Source organism: Drosophila takahashii, chromosome 2L, assembly GCF_030179915.1.
Source record: "Drosophila takahashii strain IR98-3 E-12201 chromosome 2L, DtakHiC1v2, whole genome shotgun sequence".
NCBI lineage: Eukaryota > Metazoa > Arthropoda > Insecta > Diptera > Drosophilidae > Drosophila > Drosophila takahashii.
The window spans coordinates 21055325-21066359 of record NC_091678.1 but is presented as its reverse complement, the minus strand read 5'-3'; the positions used below and the strand labels follow the sequence as shown (position 1 = coordinate 21066359).

Genomic DNA, 11035 nt, shown 5'->3' with positions numbered 1-11035 from the left:
TTTAGCTTTTTTTTAGTTTAATTTGGATTTTAATTGTTTGTTTTATATGAGTTTTCCAAAAAATAAATTTACAAATATTATTTTACTTGTCTTAATTGAAAATTAACTCTATTAGCTAGAAAAATAGTTAAAAGAAAAGCCAGCACTGGCAGATCCAGAGTCTCTATCCAAGATATGAACCTCGATGTAAAATGTACAACCATTTGGCTTGAATATGTACCTGTCGACGCCTTAATGACGTTGTACCAACTATAATTACCTTCTTGGAAATAAAATAATTAAAAAAATATAAAAAGTAAAGTAAACAGCACTGAGAAGTTTTTAGCTTAAAAAAAAGTAAAGCTGATCTTACCGAACCCAGCCAAGACACTAACCACCGTGGCTGTCAGTTTGAGGAATCATTTTTTCAGTGTGTAAGAAATTAAATATGCATTAAAAGGCGGTTAAACGTTTTCTCGTCCACATGTCGAATTAAAAGTAGGTATAAACTTAATATTTTTGGCTGTTTTCTAGGTTTAAATCCTAATTTTATTATAAGTATTTGCAGCACTGGTCCCAGTCATTTAAACTTGACGCGCTCCTCTGACATTTGTCGGGTGTTACCGTATTTTATTGCCATTGTTATTGTAAGGCAACCCTGTCTCACTGCGCACAGCTTGACTAAATTTAATCGCTCTTGGGCACTAGTTGCGGTATTACCTGTTTTGTTTGAGATCCTGCAGCAACAAAAATGACGAAGAGCCGTGTCTATGTCGTCGGAGTGGGCATGACCAAGGTGAGTATCCCCAGGACCCCCAAAAGTGTTTATCGCCAAGCTAAAGGCAAAACAAAAATAAAAATACAAGACAAAGAATTAAAAGAGCAGCTTTGCCAATTGCCATTTACTTCAATATTGAGCAATCTTAACCGGACTTTGAACTGGGCTGCACTTCGTACGCTAATCTGCTCTCGAATGTTTGCGGCTCCATTTCATTATCATTGTTATAATTATTATAACGAGCAGCTGTATCGATCCACTTGCCCCCTGAAGTGCCGCGATTAGAATTACTAATCTGCATTCTGGGTTTCCAGCGCTAATCTCTGATAACCAACACTCTATTTTCGTGTTCCGCTGCAGTTTGAGAAGCCCGGTCGCCGAGCGGATGTTTGCTACCCCGACTTCGCCAAGGAGGCTGTCACGAAAGCTCTCCAGGATGCGGGCATCAAGTACGAGGAAGTGCAGCAGGCGGTGGCGGGCTACGTGTACGGAGACTCCACCTGCGGACAGCGGGCGATCTACGAGGTGGGAATGACCGGCATTCCGGTGTACAATGTGAACAACAACTGCTCCACGGGATCGAGTGCTCTGTATCTGGCCAAGCAGATCGTCGAGAGCGGAAACGCCGATTGCGTCCTGGCTTTAGGATTCGAGAAGATGGAACGTGGATCTTTGTCCTCAAAGGTGCGTCACTTAACACCCTACGAATTCCTTTAATGACTCATAATTATCTCCCCAAATAGTACTTTGATCGCGCCAATCCCATGGAGCGTCACATCAGTGAGATGAGTGAGCTGACCGAGATCGGAGCTGGACCCATGGCCGCCCAGATCTTCGGCAACGCTGGCAAGGAGCACATGCAGAAATACGGCACCAAGCCCGAGCATTTCGGCAAGATCGCCTGGAAGAACCACAAACACTCGGTCAATAATCCGTAAGGCTTAACTATAATCATTACAGTAATGCCTTATCTAATCTCTGACCTTATTCCCTCCGCTTAGCTACTCGCAGTTCCGCGATGAGTACACTCTGGATCAGATTATGAAGTCGCCCCAGGTGGTGGAGGGCGTGCTGACCAAGCTGCAGTGCTGTCCCACTTCCGATGGATCTGGAGCTGCAATTCTAGCCTCCGAGGCCTTCGTCCGCCGTCATGGACTGGAGAAGCAGGCTGTGGAGATTGTGGGCATGGAGATGGCCAGTGATCCGGCCTCCACCTTCGCCGACAAGAGCTTGATGAAGATCGCCGGAACTGATATGACCCGTTTGGCCACTCAGCGTCTGTTCGCCAAGAGCGGCTACAAACCGCAGGATGTGCAGGTGGTGGAATTGCACGACTGCTTCTCGGCCAACGAACTGGTCACCTACGAGGCACTTGGACTGTGTGGAGAGGGCAAGGCCGGCGAGTTCATCGACGCCGGAGACAATACCTACGGAGGAAAGTTCGTGGTGAACCCCAGTGGTGGTCTGATCTCCAAGGGACATCCCCTGGGAGCCACTGGACTGGCTCAATGTGCCGAGCTCTGCTGGCAGCTCCGTGGATTGGCTGAGAAGCGCCAGGTGCCCAATGCCCAGTTGGCTCTGCAGCACAATCTTGGTTTGGGAGGAGCTGTGGTGGTGGCTCTGTATAGGCTGGGCTTCCCCGCTGCCAATAATGTGATTCGCAACCTGACTGCTGCCGGAAAGGCTGCAACCAGCGAAGATGGCTTCAAGGTTGCTCCGTTGCTGAAAATTCTCGAGCAGGCCATGCAGGAGGACAAGGACAACCTTATCGAGAAGGTGCGCGCCATCTACGGATTTAAGGTGAACAACGGACCCAATGGCCAGACCGGATTCTGGGTAATTGATGCCAAGCAAGGCAAGGGAAAGATCATATTTAATGGAACACGTAAGATTATTTAATGCCTATAAAAAGTATAATCAAAAATTAAGATTTTTCGTTTCCATAACAGAAAAGTGTGATGTTACCTTCATCATCAGCGACGAGGATGTCTTTGAGCTACTGACAGGAAAGCTGCCACCGCAAAAGGCCTTCTTTCAGGGCAAGATTAAGATCCAGGGCAACATGGGCTTTGCCATGAAGCTGATGGACCTTCAGCGATCCGCTCAAGGAAGAATCGAGGAGCTGCGCTCCAAGCTCTAAGCATCTCGATGAAGCATTCCGTGTGCATTGCAATTTCTTGGTGGCTTTGGATATGTTAAAACTAGTTTTATAAAGCTTTTTGTACGATTTTTGTATTATTTCTTTAGAGATTAAAATGTTATATTCATAATCCAAATAATAATTCTCATTGTGGTTTTTAAGCCTCGTAGTTCAAACAATGTTTTATATTTTTGTACGATCCGAATCTTTATTGTTTCTTCAACGTGTAAGCTGGCTTAATTCTACAGTTATATATGGTGTATATATAAATATTGTAATTATTAATGTGTGTATTGTTCTACGCACTTTCAAAACACTTTTCAAAAAAGTTGTTGAGAAGGAAATCAAACTGGGACCTTTGCCAAGCCTATTGGCTCTAGGTGCGTGCCATTAAAAAATACTCACTATAACAGTTAAATGTACCTGCCTGCATTAAAAAACGTTCAATTGTTGTATCTAAAAAGTGCCTGCGGTGTGGTGTGGTGGTGTAAATAAATTAAAAAACTACATCTTTATCAAGTGTCTCGCATTTTGAGCTTACAAATCTACGTTTTGTTATCAAATATAGGGGTGTTTGTATGTGAGGTGTAGGACTACATATAAGCTTTTGGCTATATACAAAGGGAGATCTTTTGGTAACTGGAAGAGTAATCGCTCACGTAATAGTAATAATGTGTAGGCTGATATTGGAGAACGAGGAATTATACACAATATGAAGTAATTCCGCACTACTAAATACAATTATATAATTTTAGCCACGACAATATTGCAGAAAGTGAGCGATACACATTCAGCGTTAAGATCTCCCTGAAAAGGATTTAGCATTTCAGAATCCGTTAAACGGAATTCCGAGTGGCCTTTAAATTTACAAAATATATAGTTTCACATAAAGTCCAAATAGGAGCCTCTACTTTCGCTCTCCTTCCATTCCTCCTTGCAATTTCAGAAGCTATTGTTGGAGTTGGTGTACGAGGAGAGCGAACTATTCGTTGTTGCCGAGGATGTCGATGATGAGGAGTTACTATTGGAGCCACTCCCCGCTGGCTTGTCCATGCTGGCCATGATGGATCCCAAAAGGTCCACAGGTCTCTTAGTCGCCGCTTTTGCCATGGAAACGCGATTTCCTCCCGCGGTGCCTGCGATGATGATCTTATGTGAGGGCAAACTAATGGTTTTGTAGGTGGGTTTTAGCGGGGAAACTGTGGCTGCTATGTTGGCGCTGCTTTTATTGCTGGGCGGCGGTGGTGGTGGCGGTGGTGCTGTTGTCCGCGAAGGCGGCAATGGCGGCAAGGGTGGCAAAACCACTGACATTCTGGTTAGGGGCGTCAAAGAGGCTGGGAGAACCACTTTAACAATTTGTGTGGGTGGCGGTGGAGGTGGAGCAGCAGCAACTGGCAGCGGTGGATGAAGTACGGAAAAGGGTAAGGGAGCAGGGGAACTAGAAGTTAGTGATGTGGGATCCACAGATGAGCCAGTTTCCTTGGGAATCGGTATATCCATTTCCACAATCTCCTCCGCACACACTTCGGTGACCTCTTCCTCGTGATCAACGATTAGTTGGGGTGTACTTTCCACAATTAGCTCGTTTCCCACCAGGATTTCCTCAACAGGATCCGGAGGGGGCGGTGGCGGCGGCGGCGGCGGAGGTGGTGGCGCTGCTGGACTGCAGGTACTGATATCACTTTTGCTATCGGACACGATTTTCACTTGGATCTTGATCTCAGGCTCCTTTTGGTTTAGCCGATGAATGAAGGGCGTCTGAGGCACAAGTGGCGGTGGCAGTCCCGACAGGATAGATGGTGCAACAGCTACAGGTAGTGTGGGAATAGGTGGTGCAGTAGTGGAAGCTGCTGTGGGAACAACTGTGGAAATGGGAGCAGGTGAATTGGAAGTTGTGTCATTGCTTAGACGAGGAATTTTGGCAGGCGAGGGTTCGCTTATGGAGCTGCTCTTCGCTGGCGTTGTGTGTTTCTTGGGAGTCTCGCTCCTCCTTTCCTTTTCCTTCTCCTTTTCCTTATCCCTATCCTTCTCCCTAGACTTTTCCTTCTCTTTATCCTTCTTGGGCTTCTCCTTCTCCGCCGCTTTGGTCAGCTTATATTTGTGCTCCAAGACCATTTTCCTCATATCAATCTTGGAGTCATCTTTGCTGGCCTTCTTTTTGGGAGTACTAGCCCCACTGGCGCTGCTCTGGCTGCTACTGTTGCTGTTACTGTTGCTTTCCTGATTCTGACTCGGCGAGGAACTTCCTGCCGATGGATGCTCGTCAATGCTGCTCTCGCTGGAACGACGCTCCTTGCCATCGAGGTCAATCAGCTTCTTCTTCGTCCTGCCATCGTGGGCTCGCTTTGAGGGCGTCTTCTTTCCACATTCGTCGTGGCTAATCGGGTTGGGCAGGATCGTTTGCTTCTCCTTGTAATGCGGCGTTTCGGCAAGCACTGGGTTATTTTTCTCGTTAATCACCTCCTGGCCCGGATAATACTGTCGAAGGCGCAGATGCCAAGCTATAGAAGGCGGAATATTACTTTTAGATTCCAATTATAGACGCTAATTTCTTACCAACGCTGGTCACCGCCGTTACAGTGCGAAACTGGTGGATTATGTTGCGGGGTAAAAAGTATATGTCGTTGTCGCACAACTGGATGCGCGCATAGCGAACACCCTCGCGGCGCAGCTGGTTCAGCTTGGCGTCCTCGATCCACTGCACGCACTGCGAGATCGGGGGCTCGTGCAGGTCCAGCTGCAGCATTTCTACCATTGTATTGAAGTCCTGGGCGGCAAAAGCGACCACGTCTTTGGTGATGCGGTTCTGCGTGTAACTCTGCCCACAGTGCACAGCCTTTAGAATACCTGGAGAAGGGAAATATATAAAAGAACGATGATTAGTCGACTTCAGGGAAGCACATTTATCAGGAGCAGCTCACCAACTGCAGCGGTGGTGATGCGTTCGTGGCCATGGCCAACATGATCCGCATGCGCCTTAGTCCGATCCTCGATCATCGTCTCACGGGCCTCCGACAAGCGAGGCAGGTATTGAAGGTTGCGCAGCTCGTTGATACGAGTTCTGAGTGGATAAAAATATTATTAATTTAATTATATTAATTAGGTTATATTCTATTACCTCTGCCTTTTGAGCGGGGTCTTGCTATTCAGCTCTGCAGTGGGCACTAACTGCTCTCCAGCGCGAATCCAGAGGATAGGACCATCGTTCGACTGACGGGGATCCGTTTGAAGTATGGAATTACAAGCCCAAGGCATGGTCTACAAAAAGATAACTAAAGTTAGACAATAATATTCACTTAAATGTTGTTAAACACTACCTTTCTTAAGAATGGATTCATTTCAATGCGGCCCAGGAGATCCGGAAAATAGCCGCCGACCTCTTCATGCACTTTTCCAACCAAACTAATCTGATGCAAGGGTCCGTAACGAAAGGTTCCTTGGCAATAATTGCGAACCACCTGAAAGATTTAATATGTAATATTTTTTTGCTGTAATATTTAAGTTGATTTAGCTTACCTGTTCATTATATTGCGACATCGTGCAGGTTTCTATGTCAGAATTGCGCCCAAGAACTCCCGCCTTTACCGTCAGCGTTGAGTAGTTCTCGGCCATGTGCTCGAGCAGATCGGGCAGACACCGCGCCGCATCGTGTACAATGCCCATCACATGGTGGGCATAGCCCTGTTCATCCTCCGCGAAGCAGACCTCGAAAAACTCGTCCACCAGCTCCTCCATTTCATCCGGCGGCAGAGCATCAATTTCATGCTGATACAGGTGAACAATGGAGGCCCCGCCATTGGGATACTGCTCCACCTGGAAGTAGCAGCCGTACTTAAGGTTCTCCAAGCCAGCCGGCGGTTTACGGTTGGGCCTTGGCGGCAGACTCTGAACAGTTTGCCAGGGTCCTGCTGCCGGTGCATGTTGCAGGCACTGAACGCCCACACTGCTTCGCCGGATCTTCGAGCGCTTGTAGCACTTGGAACAGTCCCGAGATGACGAGGATGAAGAGGAGGAAGAATGACGGGAAGATGACGATGAGGAACTCTTATGATGGTTGTTGGAGGACGAAGAGGACGATGACGACGACGACGTATAGTTTTTGCGATTGCTGCTGCTCTGGCTGGAGGAATGATTGCTGGCTGAGGAGTTTGATCCGGAACTGGTTTTCGGTGCCGGCGACGGCATCAGCTTGGAATTGGGGGTCTTCTCGCCAAAATTTAGCTGTCTGGTGACCTCCTCTCGAGTCTTTGCTGCCGCCTCTCCATTTACAAACGGCTTTGCTGGCTCCGCTGTTGATTCCTTTTTGATTTCCGCTTCAGTTTTGATGAGGTTAGTAAGTACTGGTGCTGCCACTTCTAGTTTGGTTTCAACTGGTTCTTTTTTGATTATCTGCTCCACTTTAATTTGCTGCTCTAGGGCAGCAGCCACCGCTTGCGGCAGAGCAGGATCCGCCACTGGATCCTTGGGCTTGGTTGAGCTGTTCTGACTGCTTCTGCTGCTATCCGAACTCCGGCGGCGATGCGAGTGCGAGGATGAGCTGGACGATGAGGAGGGAATCTGCAAAGTTAGGGGGGGAAATTGTTTAAAGAGCTCGATAGTTTTTTTGCTGAACAGCTGTGCAAATATTTAGTAAACGACTGCGGTCAGAATATAATGTAAACATGTAGTTCCGCACATAAGTTCTCTTATAAAAATGTTATTCGCTATTATGATGATCTCTTGAAATCAGTGTTTTCTTGGAATTCTGAGTTATTTCTTGAAAGACCATAGGGTTTGTTTTATATTACAATATTTCAATATTTAATAAGTATGGAATAATATTTCAAAGATTAGATTTTAATACGACCTTTTTTATGTTATAGAGAAGTTTATAGCTAACTCGTTAACGACGTTAAATAATGAAATTTTGTAATGTAAAACAAACCTTGTTGTCTTTTAAGAAATAACGTAGTTTTACATTACAATATTTCAATATTTAATAAGTATTTTGATATGAAGAAGCGTTAATAATATTCTGACCGCTTTCTTTATGGATTTTCTGGAACCGTTCCTATATCTTACCTTCTCCCGATCCCGATCTCTCTCCCTTTCCCTCTCTCTATCGCTACGATGATACTTCTTCTCTTTGCTGCGAGAGGAACTGGACTTGTGGTCGCCCTCCCTCTCCTTGGAGGTTTTGGAGCTACTCTCGCGATTCCTGTCGCGCTCCCGTTCCCTCTCCCGCTCCTTATCCCTCTCTCGCTCTCGCTCCCTGTCGCGATCCTTGCTGCTGCTGTTGTTGTTGCTACTGCGCCGATTCTTATCTTCATCCCGCTCCTTATCTCTCTTCTTCCTTTTGTGATTGCGCTCATCTGTGGGCGGTTGGGTGGTCGTGGGTGGGGTGTAAATCACATTAGTTGGCATTGGATTTGTTTTCTGCGAATTTCGCTTTACTTTACCTGTCTTCTCGTCTGTATTTGTTGTCTCTGCCAAGGCAGTTGTTGTTGTTGTTGCTGCTGGCACTACTACTACTACCGACGTAGCTGCTTCTTCTTTTTCAGGTTCTTCTAGCTTTGTTATTGCTTTTGTTGTTGTGTTATTTGCATTCCCATCGCCTGACTGCAATTGTTGTTGCTGCTGCTGTTGTATGGGTAACGTGTTGTTGCTTGTAGTTGCAGTTGTTGTTGTTTCGGCTGCTTCTACTAAAGTATTTGCTTTTGTTGCTGCCTCCTCTGCGCTTGTAGTTGTTGGACTGGCATTTCCGCGGGCATTTGCGTTGTTGTTTTCCACCGCCGCCTCGTTGTTTACCCCCTTTCCAGGCGTTTCCCGCTGCCTGGAAGCCTCGCCCGCCTCTTCCAGGCTCTTCTCCGCCGGTTTTTCGGCAATATCCTTCTGCTCCTGGAACTCCTTGGCCAAGTCCTTGCCGCCGTTGGCCAATTCTACATTATTTTCGCCACCTCGAGTGTTCTCCATGTGTTTGTGTGTGTGTGGCGACACACACGCGTGTCCGTGTGTGTGCTGCCCTGCGCCTGTATTGAATATCGATCAGTCGGCCGTCGTCTACGTGACGCCTCTCAGCTAGCCGTGCCTTTTATCTTACGCTCCGTTTGCAATTCGCCCGCACCCACCACCGCGGGGTTTTCATTCGGCTGGCAGAATTTCCACAGCGGCGTTTTCACCAATTCGCGAATCGTTTTTTTTTGTTCTAGAAGCAGTGTGACTGCGTCCGGCTCAAGGAAATATACTTTTTATACCATTTTGATATACTGAAAAATATCACAAATATTCGAAAGGGTCACGCTAAAATGTCAGGATCGTGTCTTCGCTAGGAAAGGAGCATGTCTTCGCTACTGTTAAACACCTCTGCTAATCGAAAAATCAGAGCTTGAAAATAACAGTCAAACGATTTTTCAAAGGCAATTTGACAAAAACGAAATTAATCAATGAATGAGATGTTACCGACCCTAAAAATTATATATTCTTGATCAGCATGACTAGACGAATCGATCTAGTCATTACCCTTTCTATATTAGGAACTCAGCAACTATAAACGATAAAAAGTTTGGACTAAGTATGCAGATTCTGGAGATTCCACCGCAGTGCAAGTTTGTTACAGCCATGAAAACGATGTTTCTTTCTTCTTATAAATATACTTTTTTCTTTACAAAATATAACAATAAATCGATTAGGTAAAAATATATTCCTAACATTTGCTAATTCTTTGTTTGCTTCATCTCAGCAGACTCTCGTTTATAAACGCCCCTAATCAGTTTCGGGACCTTTCCCAGATCCTCAATGAGTTGCATTTCCTCCTTAAGAGTGCTTAGATACCTTCGTTGAATGCTCCTTATCATTGGCTCAATAACTTTTGTGTTAACTATATCATTGGCACTGACACTAAAGTCTTCCAGTTGGGGATCATCCAAAAGTACGATATCTGGCGGGGGTTCCACGGCAATTGCCACGACTTTCTCAGCTGGAGGATCAGACTTTTGGGTTCGGCTCTTTCTCGCTTTTACATTGGACTTTACATTAGACAATGCCTCCTCCTTTTTATCCTTTACTTCGAGTTTGAATTCATTCAAAGCCTGTTGCAGCTCTATTTGCGATCGAACTGTTGCTCTGAGATCGTCGCCACTCTTTGCACTAATCACTGTTTCACAGGGTTTTGATTTGGAGTCTTTGGAGGTGGATCCTTCGCTAAAAGGGGCAAACTTCCGCTGAAATCGATCCCCAACAGCCTTGCAATGGGATTTGGCCTCTTCAAGGTAGTTATGCGATTTTTTCTTCTGATGTTGCTGATCACATCGGACTGATTGCTTCTTAACACCACCGTCACCGCCACCATGCTCGCTTTTACTAGATGGAGGGGCTCCATAGGTCAAGTTCTTGTAGAGAAGACAATCTCCTCCGCCTTTCTCCTGTTTTCTGGTGTTATGACTGAAAGGGGCTTGGCTATAATGTGGTCTGTTTGGGTATATGGGACTGGGTTTCTTCTCCTCTTTTTTTGGATTCCGCTGCTGATAATTATTCTGTTGGATAGGCTTAATAGGTTTAGGTTTAAAATATAAGCAACATTTGATCTAAAGTCTGTGCACGAAAAAATTATCATAAAAAACCAACCTCATAGATTAAATAAGACAAAAGATTAGAGAAATATTTTTACCTGGTGCTGCTGGGTCTGTTGATAATCACCACGAAAACACTTTGTAGGTAATGCATCCTGCGCACGATGAAGGTGCTGCCCATGGTTATAAGAGCACTGGTGATTTTCACACGGACATTTTTTATGTTCGTGATGGTTATCCTGCCTTTCCGGATACTTAGTCTTTCTATACGTTTGATTGGGAATCTGAGGAATATTTTCTGGAGGATGAATCTCTTCCCTACGTGATCGCCATTTTATATTATGGGAACGCTGTTCCTGCTCCTTGTTCTCATTTAGGGGCTGTTTAAAATGTATTTCACGTTTAAAATGTACCTCTTTTTATTTAAGAGACTCACAGATGGATTCTTCGTCCCATAGAAGTGTTCCTCAAGGTGCTTGCGATATTTATTGCTTTTAATCATAGTTTAAGCAGATTCACAGGAGTTTTATAAAGCAACATTTTCAAGTGGCAAATATATCAAAGAATACTAAAAAGCTAAAAAAACTGAAA

At 45.4% G+C, this 11035-nt stretch overlaps 3 protein-coding genes across 6 annotated transcripts; 1 reads left to right on the top strand and 2 right to left on the bottom strand.

The window, feature by feature from the left end:
* The first annotated feature begins 625 nt into the window (after nucleotides 1-625).
* Nucleotides 626-3039, top strand: ScpX (Sterol carrier protein X-related thiolase). The gene is made up of 5 exons (XM_017146215.3): nucleotides 626-775; nucleotides 1118-1441; nucleotides 1501-1691; nucleotides 1759-2642; nucleotides 2707-3039. Exons 1-5 carry the CDS (start codon nucleotides 731-733, stop codon nucleotides 2895-2897), a joined length of 1635 nt encoding a protein of 544 aa, XP_017001704.2. The 5' UTR covers nucleotides 626-730; the 3' UTR covers nucleotides 2898-3039.
* A 39-nt stretch (nucleotides 3040-3078) lies between these two features.
* Nucleotides 3079-9112, bottom strand: LOC108060503 (lysine-specific demethylase 9). Of its 2 annotated transcripts, none has more exons than XM_070218519.1 (8): nucleotides 8965-9112; nucleotides 7959-8905; nucleotides 6414-7454; nucleotides 6215-6355; nucleotides 6016-6155; nucleotides 5819-5958; nucleotides 5454-5744; nucleotides 3079-5398 (listed from the first exon to the last, which is right to left on the bottom strand). In XM_070218519.1, the coding sequence occupies exons 2-8, from the start codon at nucleotides 8847-8849 to the stop codon at nucleotides 3840-3842; spliced, it is 4203 nt and encodes a 1400-aa protein (XP_070074620.1). In that variant the 5' UTR covers nucleotides 8850-8905; nucleotides 8965-9112; the 3' UTR covers nucleotides 3079-3839. The 2 variants fall into 2 exon arrangements, with proteins under 2 accessions (XP_070074620.1, XP_017001703.2); XM_017146214.3 differs by having other exon boundaries at nucleotides 7959-8248; nucleotides 8336-9107.
* Nucleotides 9113-9541: 429 nt separating this feature from the next.
* Nucleotides 9542-11011, bottom strand: LOC108060478 (uncharacterized). 3 transcript variants are annotated; one of them, XM_017146181.3, is made up of 3 exons: nucleotides 10881-11011; nucleotides 10543-10824; nucleotides 9542-10408 (listed from the first exon to the last, which is right to left on the bottom strand). In XM_017146181.3, the coding sequence occupies exons 1-3, from the start codon at nucleotides 10944-10946 to the stop codon at nucleotides 9590-9592; spliced, it is 1167 nt and encodes a 388-aa protein (XP_017001670.2). In that variant the 5' UTR covers nucleotides 10947-11011; the 3' UTR covers nucleotides 9542-9589. The 3 variants fall into 3 exon arrangements, with proteins under 3 accessions (XP_017001670.2, XP_070072848.1, XP_070072851.1); XM_070216747.1 differs by having other exon boundaries at nucleotides 9545-10420; XM_070216750.1 differs by having other exon boundaries at nucleotides 10321-10466.
* Nucleotides 11012-11035: the final 24 nt, after the last annotated feature.